At 34.5% G+C, this 14,282-nt stretch overlaps 1 protein-coding gene across 13 annotated transcripts in view; it reads left to right on the top strand.

The window, feature by feature from the left end:
* TANK (TRAF family member associated NFKB activator) overlaps positions 1–14,282 on the top strand; it is an 87,870-nt gene that overhangs the window by 47,904 nt on the left and 25,684 nt on the right. For 6 of the 13 annotated variants that reach the window (XR_010944425.1, XR_010944424.1, XM_067741746.1 and 3 more), the window contains exons 3-4: positions 7,186–7,297; positions 8,412–8,530. Coding sequence is in view for 10 of the 13 variants with exons in the window: in XM_067741746.1 (XP_067597847.1) it covers positions 7,186–7,297; positions 8,412–8,530 (231 nt within the window). In the remaining 3 variants the exon portion in view is untranslated. Of the gene's footprint in view, positions 1–2,549; positions 2,668–3,971; positions 4,077–7,185; positions 7,298–8,411; positions 8,531–14,282 lie in introns of all 13 variants that reach the window. The other 7 variants (XM_067741751.1, XM_067741752.1, XR_010944426.1 and 4 more) reach the window with 5 other exon arrangements.

Genomic DNA, 14,282 nt, shown 5'->3' with positions numbered 1-14,282 from the left:
CTGCGTTTGATCTGCTTGTCCCCAGAGCCTTTGTATTATGTAATCAGAAAATATCTTCTTGTTGAGAAAAGAAGTATTTGTCTCTTCTTGCCCAGTTCTTGATTAAAAGAGAAATATCTACAATAACTTGTATACAAAGGATGAAATTTTCTTAATTCTAAAATAGTTCAGATGCTGTGCTATAAACTGCTTTTTCTTTGTACTGATAAGTAAGTTGAAGGATATAAAATATTTCAAATCATCCTGTGTGCTAAGCAAAGAGCCTTATTGACTAACCAGTGGGTATAAGGTGAAAACCTCAAATAAGACTAAATTTATGCTGTCTTTTTATCATAAATTACAGTTCTAAATGTTTTTCTGACAATAAATGTAAAGCCATAAGGATTATGCTGTCAGATTGCTTTATTCTAGAGCTAGTCTTGACCCATGTGAAATGTAAACTCTCAAGGCTTATGTTACCCATAAAAGCTTGTAAAACATGTTTTAAAGGAATGCATAAAGGCGTAACATGCCTTTATTTTATGTACTACTTTATTTTAAAATGCCTTTACTTTCACTTAAGATGTGAATGGCCTCATTATTGTTTACTACTCTTCCTTTTTACCTTTCTTTGCTCCTCAAAACATTTATCTTGGTGTAAAGTGTCGGTAGGAATAAAGTAGTTCACTCTTTTTTTTTTTTCTACTGAAGCTACTGGTATTAGAATAAAGGTGCTTCTGGCTCTTTCTGATCGAAGCCTTATTTCTTCTATTGTACATTGTGAGTACTTTGCCATAAACTTGTTTTCCACCTATTAGAATTTAAAATGTTTGTATCCTTTGTTCCAGGCCTTAATTTTCAGAAATATGTCTTGTTAAAACTTTTAGGCAGGTATGCTAGGATATATATTCAAGAAGATTCATTAATAATTAGGAATATTTAAATTATGATACCCATTCAAAGATTATTTTGAGCACCTACTCAATGTATTGTATCAGGAACTGCTCTAAGTTACTGGGTCTACAATGAGCAGCAGAAATGCTCCCTGCTTCATGAAATGGTGGCACAGACTAGTTAAGCAGAGACTAGTCAAACAATCCTGTGAATGTAAAGTTTCAAACTCTGATAAGTATTAGGAAGAAAAGTAAACTGCTTTTAAAATGTCTGTTAGGGATTTGACCTAATTTAGAGAAGACAATTTTTATGAAGTGATTGTGGAAGGACAAGGTTGGGGGGCTTTCCAGGTACAAGCCCCATTGGCCTAAAGAACTGAAAGTATAAGGGAAATAATGCAATGAGAAGAGTCAAGGGCAAGACTTTGTAGAGTTTTAGAGGCCATATTGAAGATTTTTGGGTTTTTATTCTATAATCAGTAGGGAGCCATTTAAGGTTTTTTGGGGGGAGGGGTGGGAGGAGGAAAGAGTGGGTCTTATGATTAGATTTACATTTTGCAAAGAACACTATGGCTACAGTGTAGAGAGTGGATTGGCTGATAGATTTAAGAAGAGCAGTTAGGCTGTTGCAGTAGTTCATTAATGTTGGATGCTTGAACTGTTATGTCTACATTGGAAATGAACAAGTGGATAGATTTGAGAGTATTTAAGATTAAAATTGACACTTGGTGGTGGATTGGCAATAGAACGAGGAAAGGTCAAGGATGGTTGTAGCTTTCTGGATAAATAGCGGTGCCATGTATTGAGAGAAGGAATGCTAGAAAAGGACCGATTTGGTGGGGTTGCGGGGGGTTTGAGGGGTTTGTTAGTTGGAGGGAGGAGATCATCGGATTTGAGTAAGTAAAATTTGAAATGCTTTTTCAGGAGCACTTGACCACATAGATATAGAGTTCAAAGGAGGGTTCTGCTAGAAGGAGAATTTGAAAGTCTGGGAAATAACCAACCACTGGGAATGAGATTGCCCGAAGGGAGAATATATAGCAAAAAGAGGACCTTGGTAGAGCTAGATAGACTCACATGAGTCTAGCCATGGTGCTTATTTAGGGTCTTGGGCATTGTGGTCAGGCAAACCTGTATTCAAATCCCAGCTCTACTACCTACTGAGAAACCTTGAGCAGGTTATTTTGTAACTCTTTGTGCCTCAGTTTTCTCATCTATAACATGTGGGAAATAATCTCAGAAGGTTAGTTTAAGGATTAAGTGAGATAGAGAAAATAAAGCTCTCTAATTTCTGGAGCATAGTAGTCAGTGAAATGATCATATGATGATGATGTGTTGATGAAAAATTTGGTTGCAAAACAGTTCACATTTTTAAAAAAAGATACATACACATGTACACAGAAGTTTTGAAAGGGCAAATGCCCAAGTGTCAGTAGTAATTACCTCTGAGGAGGAAAGGAGAGCAAAGTAAAGGAAGAGACTGTCACTTTTACTTTGTATGTATCTGGGGTTTTGTTATGGTGGTAATGGTGGACATTTTGTTGTTTTTTGCATTGTTTTCAACAAACGTGCTACTTTTGTAGTTTTTAACGACAATTTTGTTTCTTAATCATTTCTGAGCCTATTTTGTCTCTTTGTAAACTTTGAACAACCAGAGTTTGTTTTTTTGCTTGACAGAATGTTTTTGATTCAATGGAGATACCACACTGATTTCTTGAAGAGAAGCTTCTGAGTCCTAGATTACAGTGAACTAGAAGGACTGAGAAACTGGCTTAGAGCATGGGGTGGTTGTGTGGTAAGTCTGGTGACAAATTGCCTATGTACGGTGATAATCAGAGCTTTAGTTAATGGACATATGCACTACATGCTATAGTAATAGATATTATGTGGAAACGTTGTTCATTATTACAGGAAAGTAACTAATGTTTGCAAAGAGCTTATTATGTACCATAATAAGCAATCTCCTTCAATCCTGTAAGTAAATATTATTTTCATTTCAAAGTGAAAGAAACCAAGGCTCAAAGAAGCTGAATAAATTAATCAGGACCAAAATGCAATATTGTAAAATAAAAATAGTTTACCATTTGGCATGCAGAGAAATTGGTGACAGCACTGTCACTTAATAGTAGATAATCAGATTGATAATCTGATCTGTCAAATTGCAGATCTCCCAGGTGAGTCTTGGTATCAGGAAGGTGGGAGAGGGCAGGGTTTATAACTTCTTAGTTATAGGAGAATATAGCAGAGAATGGTTTAGCAATGAGCCGTGTAAACCATATCTCCGAGTTTTTAATCCTATACCGTCTCTTTTTTTTTTAACCTAAAATTGAAGTTGGTTTTTAGTTTACCAAAGTTTCAAGATAAGACAATTAGTTTGTGTCTGAAGTGTTATGTATTGGAATAATTAATATTTAATTATCTTCCTTCATGAACTGTGGAGCTCCCTATTGAGAGCTTTTGTGGTAGCCAAGCAAATCCTTCAATAAAGCTTTTGTCCTCTTTGTTAATCTTGGAACAGTTTGAAAGGTTTTTAAACCAAGGCTTTTTCTTTTAATCCATTCAATATTTACTAAAATTTTTATTCTTTCTATACTTAGAGGAAAAGAATGGTATGTCTCAGAATATTGGGATTAGTTCTTGAGGATGAGAAGAGATAATGTTTGACCTATTTAGAGAATTATGGATGACTTAAGGACACTTGAACTTTTTTTCCCATTTAGGAAATACGTGCTTTGGAAACTATGAAAAATGAGAATTTTCAGTATCAGCAGTAGGAAAAAATTCAATTTATAGAACTCTATATTAATATTTATGAAACCCATGAAAACTTGAGCAGCTGTATGTCCAAAATTATAGAGAATATGCTGCCTTAGTTTTGAAGATGGATTGAAATTTTGCCTGGATAAAGGGACATTTCTTAAGATAAGCTTTTTGCTTTATTTATGATAGTCGAGAGTATGTATGGACAACCATTTTTAGTAAATTCAAGATGTGTACTGTATTTAATCACCATTGTTTTAAGTTTTGCTTTTGAACACTGAGAAAGAATACAAAGTACATTCTGGCACCAAGTACCTAAGTACCTGTTTACCTCTTTAGATGCTGATAGACCACTTGTTTTGCTAGTCTTTGGAACTGGAAGGAGTGTCAAATACACAGAAGCCAGAGTCATCTCGGCCAGATGGTGTTTGATACAGATGGATGGTTAGTTGTCATGCAGATCTCCTAGTTGGTAACTTGTTGCTGCCATCTGACTCAAAGAATCATTCACACACACTGGCTGTCAAAAGCATCTTCTCTTCTGTCTGTTTTAGCTGTCATGTCTGTGCTCTGTACAGAAGTGTTGACAAGACATTGCTGTTGTACGTTTTCAATGTGGTTGTTAGTGATTTTTCTGTTTTGTTGGGTCTTTGGTAGTGCTGGAATGTACTTGCTTTTTAATTGTACTGTTTTTTTAAAAAAAATACTGTGACAGTGCAACAATTATCTGACCTTTTAAAAAGACTTTTCAGATAGTAAGTTTGTTAACATCTGTTCAGTGAACAAAAGCATTTACTAAAAAGAAAAAAAAACCAAACTTCTTGTTCCTGTTAGTTTCCAAACATAGCAAGTAAACTGAATTCTGCTGGTTATTTCCCAGTTTGATACAGTATCCTCTTCTGGACTTCCCCTCTCATAGCCTTGTGGTCAGAAGCTTTATACTATTTTCTAAATATGTATTTTCTCTTCTCAAATTAGTACGTTTTTTTCTGATAGTATAAGCTTCCCTTTCTTTCCAGAAAAAGAAAATCTTCAGACATGGCCTATTTTTTTGCATCCATCTTCTGAAACTTAATTTCCTTTTGTCTTATTTACCTACTGACCTACTGTCTCTATTTTTCCTATTTTCCTTATAGAAATGTAAGCAAAACCTTATCTCCATTCCTTCAGGTTACTTCTGAAGGCATATCTATTTCTCTTATATTTCCTTATAAAACTTAGTTTATTTATTCGACTAATATTTATTGAGCATCTCAGTGTGTGCTAGGTACTCTGCTGTACTCTGGAGATGGGGTACTCAGGAGAAAATAGTCTCTGCCCTTGAGGAGGTCATAGTCTAAAGGGAAATCATACATATAAACATTTAGGCTAGACTACTGTAATTGATATAATGTAAGTATGTGGAAAGAACAGTAAAAGAACATGGGTCATTGCTGTTCTATTTCCCCTGCTATACTTCCAGAGTATTGGTTTTTAAATTATTACAGAATTTGCTTAAGTTTATAAAGTACTTTGTTAAGTTGTTTAAGAAATAGTTCGAAACTTCAACTTGAAATTATTGTTGATCTATAGATTTTTTTTCCAGCTAATGAAAACATTTTCAGCATTATTCATTTATTGTAATATGTTATATGCAGATGTGCTAAAGTATATTTTTAAGCCAGAAACTAGAAGATGAAAATTACCTGGCAGAGGCTTTCTGAGTTGGTTCCAAAAGAAAATACAAGTCATTTGTTTTTTCATTAAGGTTGGGGGAAAATATATAGTACATGGAGAATGGACTGAGGCTTGAATTACTTATACATTTATTCTGGGCCCGTCTCTAACTTACTAAGTTTTTTGTACTGGTTACTTAATGCTGGATAGTAGAATATATATAGCTCTCAAAGAATAGTGAAAGAATGGGTAATTTTTCGTTGATAATTATGAAAAGTTTTGAGTTCTTTAGAGAAAGTTCTAAATACACAGAAGTAGGTAGTACAGACTGTAATATCAGCGTGTTTGCTGATTCCTCAGCCCTGGTGGCTCTGTGTAGCCAGGTAAATTTAAAGTATTACAGAATTTGCATTAGAGGTTGAAACCCTTCTTACAGTCAACCTACCCACTCTTCCTAGGGGCTTGGATGTAAGTTTATGTAGGAATAAGAAGTCTTATTTGGGGAAGCCTGGCCCTCGACTGGAATTTGGTATCCAAGGTTCTGTTCTCAGACTCCTAGTCATAGGACATATGGTTCAGACAGATTCAAAAGACTCATTCTTTTATTCATTATAATAAAATTTACTTGGATTTTCTTTTAATTGGATTCTTTATTTCTTTTATTTTATTTTTTCAATAAGCATGTACTGAATTCCTCCTATGTGTAAGTTACTTTGCAGAGTTCTATGGGAGTATCAAGTTATATGATACCACCCTCAGGCAACATGCAAAGACAACACACCAGTTGGGTTATTTACCAGCTTTGTCAGTTACTCATGTGTGAAGTGTAATACTTATAAAATTTCACCTTTTATTTGGGAAAATGTGGTATTTTGCTTTCATTTCTTAAGCTAATTTACTTTGGGAATCTAGGAACAGCTGTGTATATAAAGAACTTTAGGTTTATAGATCTCTGAAAATAATAGAGCTTCATTAATTTTGAACTTTGATTAAGTATCAATTCAAAATAGTATATTTAGTATCTATTGAAGGACAGTCCAAGATTATTAGAACCCCATTTCATATTTCAAGGAATTTACAATTTAGTCATTTATATGTTCTTCTAGTGATAGAAATTGTTAAAGAATTCTCTATTATTCTTTGGTCATATATTTTTCAGACTTCGTGTTAATTTGATAATTGTAATGGAACGTTTTCAAATTTCGGGTTTGCAACATTTGTATTCTCTAATGCAAACTCCTGTTCTTCTTTCATTGCTTAATTCTCACAGCCACTGCAATGAAATAGTAAGGTGAATGGATTAAAAATATAAGGGAAATTGTGGTATTTAAGATATCCACTAGAGATTAACCATGTGTTCTCTTGACTTCTTAAAACTTAATCTTAGAAGTTTCTGATCAATATATTTTATAATTTGTACATGTCCCTTTGATTTTCATAGTGTTTTAGCTATAGCTACTTCCTTTGTGTTTTTGTACTCTAAAAGTAAATTCAAAAGTGTGTTTATTTAAAAGACATGAAATCTTCACTTTTTAAAGTTAGTGGGTATTTTTATAGAATAACTTTAATATCCATTTTGTCATTCATGCTTTTTTTGTTATTATTAAGGATTAAATTCTAAATTATAATTTTTATCCAAGAAACTATACGTTGAACTCCTAACTGAAATTTCTTTAAGAAGATTTTTAAAATTTTACAGTGTTTAAAGCATTTTAAATCACTTATGTGTAATGATTATAAATGCATTATTGGATCCTATTTTTAGCTCATAAATAAATGCTCCAGTACCTGGGAAATGGCAATATGGGTAACTCATATCTATATGTAATTATTAAGGGGCAGTAAATGTATGTACATGTCTGTCAGTAAATATCAGGCTAACTGGTTTTTATGTCAGCAGACTGAGAACTATGAGCAGAGAATACGTGAGCAACAGGAACAGCTGTCACTTCAACAAACTATTATTGACAAGCTAAAATCACAGTTACTTCTTGTGAATTCCAGTCGAGGTATGTTCATGTTAAATTTTTATTTATTTCTTAAACCTCTGGGAGAAAAGAAAGATGGAAGTTAAGTTTTTCTATTTTATTTCTCCATTGTTTTACAGTAGTTCTGATATTTTAATAACTGTGGTACAGTTACATTTATTTAAGAAATGAACAGTTGCAGGAAATGGGAAAATGGACATTCACATATATTATCTGGTGGAACTCTTAAGTTGATAAAACTTCCTAGAAGACAATTTGTCAATAAATAGCAAAAGCTTTTAAAATGTCTGTGCCTTTTAAACCAAAAATTCAAGTCCTAAGAATATATCATAAGAAGATATTTCTTTAAGTACTCAAGGTATATATGCAAGGATGCTCATCACAGTATAATTTCTAATAATGGAAAACTAGAAATAAATGTTCAGCAGTTAAATTACAGTCATTTGTGTAGTGAACAGCTATGTAGCCAAGAAAAGTGATAATAGGTGTTCAGTTACAAACATGAGACATATTCATGACATATGGCAAACTGAGCAAAGCAAGATAAAAAATAAATGTAATTTTATCTATGCAAAAAAAAAAGATTCTTTTGTGAATTTATATGTATTGGAAAAGAAAAATTCTGATAAAATATAAACCAAAATGTTAATAGGAATAATTCACAGATAATAAAAACTGTGGGTAGCTTTTATTTTTTTTATTCTTTTCAGCATGTCTGCATTTTCTCATTTTTTAATAATAAGCATAGAGTATTATGCAAATAATTATCATAAACAAGAAATGCATACCTGAAAATATGACTTAAATAAAAGTTTAATTACATTGCTGATGATAAGATACAAAGAACATACTTCTAGTTTTCTAAATTCTACATATTTTATATACTACTGATATTGGAAGAGTAGGGGTTTTGTGCGTTTAGTGGGAATGAAAGTAAAAAAATATGAATCAAATATGCCAAAATCTAAATGGGCAAATTGTCAAAGTAGCTATTATCTAAAGAATTTTTTAAATTCATAGTTTAAAATCTCTACTCTTTAAAATTAGGGATTTGGGTTTGTATTCTTTTTACTTTTCCAGGTGGTACCAAAAACAAGGATTTCCCACTTATGTCTAAGAGGTTTTTGTCTTACAGATAACAGTTATGGCTGTGTTCCCCTGCTTGAAGACAGTGAAGCAAGGAGGAATAATTTCACTCTGGATCAGCCACATGATAATGTAAAATCACGAATACCAAAAGAAAAAGAATCAAAGGTAGACTGCGCTGCCAGTTTATTCCCTAAAGGAAATAAATGAGAAATCGGGCTTCTTGAATTATTTAGTCAGTATTCTGTCACATTTGGGATGGGCAGGAATGGTGGAGAATCATTCAGCTCTCTTCACCCCCACTCCAATTTCCGTTTATCTAAAACTGCTAGTAAACACAAGAAACTGTGCCACTGGAACATGTTCAGGTTTATTTTGCAAAAGACAAAATTCAGAAACAGTGATTCTGAGCTTTAGAATACAATTTTGTGATAGAGCCTGTTATAGTACATTTTAAAATCATTGAACTACTATAAAATGCTGACATAAATTTAGTGCTTAAGTAAATAATATTTGCAGACCATTTTCCTGTTTCAGAGACTTCTAAATGTCATGATTTATCATCAATTTTTAGTCAAAATTCTTATATTTATTCCAATTATAACATTTCTCTGAAAATAATAAAATATCTGCAGTTCAAGTACATAGAAAGTATTTTTGAAAGTAGCAGTCTTGATTAGAACAAAGGGGATAATGTGAAAGGCTCTAAGATATATTAATAATTTAGTTTATTTTGAATTTGGATAATTTGTTATTATGAAAGTTTTAGAGTTTGTCAGTTAGTGTTCAAAGAGAACCTTCAAACAGATTTCTTTTTTAAATTATGTTTGTTTTAATTTTGTAAGATGTCTTTATGTCTCAAATATATATATATCTGAACAGCTGGGCTGAAATTAAGTGTAAGTAACAGAAATGATGTCAAAGGTAGCTTATTTCCAAAAAATTAATAATGTTGCATCAATTATAACCTTATTTGTTGACAGACCACAAGAGGGAAAAATATAAAGCTCCAAGTAGGAAATAAATCTAAATTCAGTGAGTTCTCTTAATTATCTTTACTAACAGGGGAAAGATTTATTTGACAGCTACGTATTTAACTCTTTGAATAGCTCATCAACTCAATCTTTTTGTATTATAATAAAAATTAGCAGTTTTATATTTCAGTTTTCTAATCTTCCTTTATGTATCTAGAGCCAAAGTGCTAATGAGCACTAAACATATAAAGGATTAAAGGGAAGAAATATATTCTAAAAGAATGGATAAATTGGATTTATTGAGTATTTAAGAGCTGGCTATATATGCGTTACAAAAATTAGTCCTAATTTAGAAAAATACTGGCCAATTGAAATTAAAATCTTTTCCATTGGCATATATGTTGATCTGAGCTAATTAAGTTATAATTAAATACACTTTTAGGTAATACAATTGAAATCCTTTCCTGAAGGAGTTTGATTGGCATGGATATCATTAAGGTTTTTCCAAAATGAAAAAATTCCATATTGGTTGCTTGCAATTTTGTCAAAGTATGCATGTATACACAAGACAAAACCTAGAAGGTAGTATGCAGAAATGGCTAAGATAATGGCACAATTTTCTGTTTTCAATATGCTTTTATTAGCCTTCTCAAAAACGAATTGATTTTATTATTTTTACTGAAGTATAGTTAATTTACAACATTATGTTAATTTCTGCTGTACAGCAAAGTGACTCAGTTATACATATATATATATTCTTTTCCATTATGGTTTATCATACTGAATATAGTTCTCTGTGTCATGAAAAACTTAACTGATTTTAGAAATTACATTCCCAATCAGTTGGCCTAGCCTCTGTAATGAATTAGTGAGTTAATAGAAACGTTTTGAACCAACAACAGAAGGAGGCTGCTGCTAACCACTCACAGTCCTTTCCTCCTCCTATTTGGTGGGTAGTTTGAGGACTGTTTACCTTGTTTGGGACTTGGATAGGTTATTTGAAAAGGGAAAGACCCCCAGACATTATGGCAAATGGCAACTATGGCTGCCTTGGAAAATGAGACACATAGAGTGGAGGAGAAAGGAATATGTTGAGGGAAAAGAGGACCTTTTAGAAAATTGTATTTGAGAAACATGAAACGTATAGTTTAGTCTGTTCATAGAAATCCTACACAAAGAGCATGCAAGAGTCCTTTGATTTCTAAAAGGACATAAAAAAGTCAAGGTCGCAGAACCTGTGTCATTGGATGACCCTTAGTATTCTGCTTGTAGTTTAGTGACATTAGAGGAGAAGTACTCAGTTTAATGGAAAACTTGAGTTTCACCTCTTGTACACCACTGTAGTTTGTACAGTATTTCTTGTTGAGATAGGATTCATTGTATTATCTATCATATAACAAAGTACCGGGCTTCCCTGGTGGTGCAGTAGCTGAGAGTCCGCCTGCCGATGCAGGGGAAACGGGTTCGTGCCCCGGTCCGGGAAGATCCCACATGCCGCAGAGCGGCTAGGCCCGTGAGCCATGGCTGCTGAGCCTGCGCGTCCGGAGCCTGTGCTCCGCAACGGGAGAGGCCACAACAGTGAGAGGCCCGCATACCGCAAAAACAAAAAAACAAAACAAAGTACCCCAAATTTACCCCAATATATAGCAACAACTATTTATTAATCACTTTTTGTGGGTCAGAAATTCAGAAGTGACTTAGCTGGGTAGTTCTGATTCAGGATCTTATGTGATTGAAGTCAGAATGTGGCCAAGGGCTTCCAGTCACCTGAAAGCTTAACGGTGGTTGGAGGATCCACTTCCAAGATGGCTTACTCCAAGATGGCTTTTGGCAAGATACCTCACCACATGGGCCTCTCATCACAGTGTGCCAGCTATCTTCCTCAGAGTAACAAAGAAAGAGATCCAAGAGAGCAAGGAGGAAGCCACAGTGCTTTCTACAAGCTAGTCTCTAAAATCACACCTTTGCTTCCACTTTATTCTGTTCATTAGAAACAAGTCACTAAGTGCTCCAGAGATAAAATAAGTTCTTCTTTAAAAAAAAAAAAAAGATTATCAAAGATTTTGTAGACCTACTGTATTTAAAAGCATCACAGGGGGACTTCCCTGGTGGTCCAGTGGTTAAGACTCCGTGCTCCCAATGCAGCGGGCCCGGGTTTGATTCCTGATCAGGGAACTAGATCCCACATGCCACAACTAAAAGAGCCCGCATGCCACAACTAAGACCCAGCACAGCCTAAATAAATAAATATTTTTAAAAATAAAAATAAAAGCATCACAGGGATTGTTGATTGTGGTATACAGAAGAGGGTACCAAAAGATCAAGGGTGTGCGTGGGGGCAGCATAGTACATCATTTACCATATGATAAATATTGATGAGAGTTAAAGGAACCTGGCAGAATTTAATAATGAATTTGACTCACCTGAATCCTATTGTTATTCATCTCAGAGGAAAGAAATAATCATAGCTTATTATCTTGAGAATAATTTCAAAAATTCTAATATGAATATAGACTTTCCAGAGGAGATTAGCTGAGCAGTGCTTTAGAGCACCAAGAAACTGTCGCATGTTATTACTTTAAAAGTTAAAAATTGTAAGAAATCAAATAACACAAAAATGCATACACTTATTCTTGGCAAAGACTACTATCTTGTTTGCAGGACACCATTGTCAGACATAGTAACATATGTCATGATAGCAGTTATTATTTAGCAAATTTTATATTTTAATATAAATACAAATTCTGAGAAGGGATCGAACCCAGGCCCCCCTGCAGTGGAAGCGCAGACTCCTAACCACTGGAACGCCAGGGAGTTCCCCTGGATCATTTTTATGATCTTGGAAATGAGATTTTTTTATAATACGGCTCTGGGAACCACTTCAGTTGCAAACTAAATGCTACCCTAGGTGTGTAGGGTGTGACAAAAGATTTTGTCATCTTTCTATCCCTTTTTTTGTGTGGAAGTTATACAAAAGTCCTAGAGTGTTTTGACACAAGAAAATATAGAGAGCAAAAATGTAGAATACATAAAAGAATTTAGTGATGTTGGTAAATTTTCTTCACTCATTCATTCAATAACTCTAAACTGCCCTCTGATTTAATAACCAATATAGACGTTATTGAATGTTATAAAGTTTTTTCAGATTCTAGGATCCGAGATACAAAGTATATATTATATGAGTTTATTTGAACTTTTAATTATTTAGAGACCATGTGTTCATGTGTATAGAGATGTTTTTATGCTTTATTTCTGATTTTCTATATATAATTTATTCTTTATACATCTTTTTTCATCTGAGTTATACGCTTTAAACAAAAGTTTAAAAGTACAAAGAATGGGGCTTCCCTGGTGGCACAGTGGTTGAGAGTCCGCCTGCCGATGCAGGGGACACAGGTTCGTGCCCTGGTCCGGGAAGATCCCACATGCCGCGGAGCGGCTGAGCCCGTTAGCCATGGTTGCTGAGCCTGCGCATCCGGAGCCTGTGCTCCGCAATGGGAGAGGCCACAACAGTGAGAGGCCCGCGTACCGCAAAAAAAAAAAAAAAAAAAAAACAAAGAATGCAGTTGTTACTGAAAGATGCCAGTTAGACAGTTGGCAAATTTCTAATGTAGCTATCATTGTGATTAGATCAGCAGATACATGGTAGCTTTGAGGAGCAGGAAAGATTTTATAGGTTTAGAATAGTAAAACAGTAATGGAGCTGTGGAGCTGCCATCAGTGCTAACATTAAGGAAGTAGGATGTGCTGTACCTGTCAATTGCAAGTAAACATAGAAGCTCTGATATGTTTGAAGAAAGCTGATGTCTAAAAATTCGCTTGTCAATCAGTTAGACAAGAAGTTTTTGGGTTTTTTTTTAACATCTTTATTGGAGTATAACTGCTTTACAATGGTGTGTTAGTTTCTGCTTTATAACAAAGTGAATCAGCTGTGCATATACATATATCCCCATATCCCCTCCCTCTTGCACCTCCCTCCCACCCTCCCTGTCCCACCCCTCTAGGTGGTCACAAAACACAGAACTGATCTCCCTGTGCTATGCGGCTGCTTCCCACTAGCTATCTGTTTTACATTTGGTAGTATATATAAGTCCATGCCACTCTCTCACTTCGTCCCAGCTTACCTTTCCCGCTCCCCGTGTCCTCAAGTCCATTCTCTACATCTGCGTCTTTATTCCTGTCCTGCCCCTAGGTTCTTCAGAACCATTTTTTGTTTGTTTGTTTTTTTAGATTCCATATATATGTGTTAGCATGTGGTATTTGTTTTTCTTTTTCTGGCTTCACTCTGTATGACAGACTCTAGGTCCATCCACCTCATTACAAATTACTCAATTTCATTTCTTTTTATGGCTGAGTGGACAAGAAGTATTTATTGAACTCCTTCTATTTTCCCAGTCTTGCTAGTCCTTGATAGGAATACCAAAAAAAAAAAAAAAAAAAAAGAGTAAGATCTTTCCCCTTTAAGGAGCTACAATCTGGTTGGGGAAACAAAATTTGGAGACCCAAAGCAATTAGCAAGCAAATTAAAAGACAATGTGAAGTCCTAATTACTGACAAAATGAAATCCTAATTATCATTTTATGGTACAGATAAAACATATAGGACCTTAATTTAAAAATAAAAATTCCCAGTGAGCTGAAGGTAGGCTTGATCAGGCACTCAACATTTAGTTTAAGTAGGGGAAAGAAAACAAATTCTTAACTTGCTTATGTGGTAGTATGTGCATAGATATGTAAACTTAAATTTTGTGCAGCATTTTAATAGAAAAAGAATAATCTCTAGGCAAGAACCCATATTATTCCAGGCTACTTTGGAGAACATTAAATAAACTGAAAGCTACAACTGAGGGTTTTGGGGGCTTCCCTGGTGGCACAGTGGTTGAGAGTCCGCCTGCCAATGCAGGGGACACGGGTTCGTGCCCTGGTCCGGGAAGATCCCACATGCCA

Source organism: Pseudorca crassidens, chromosome 6, assembly GCF_039906515.1.
Source record: "Pseudorca crassidens isolate mPseCra1 chromosome 6, mPseCra1.hap1, whole genome shotgun sequence".
Lineage (NCBI taxonomy): Eukaryota > Metazoa > Chordata > Mammalia > Artiodactyla > Delphinidae > Pseudorca > Pseudorca crassidens.
This window is presented reverse-complemented; position numbering and strand designations above follow the sequence as displayed.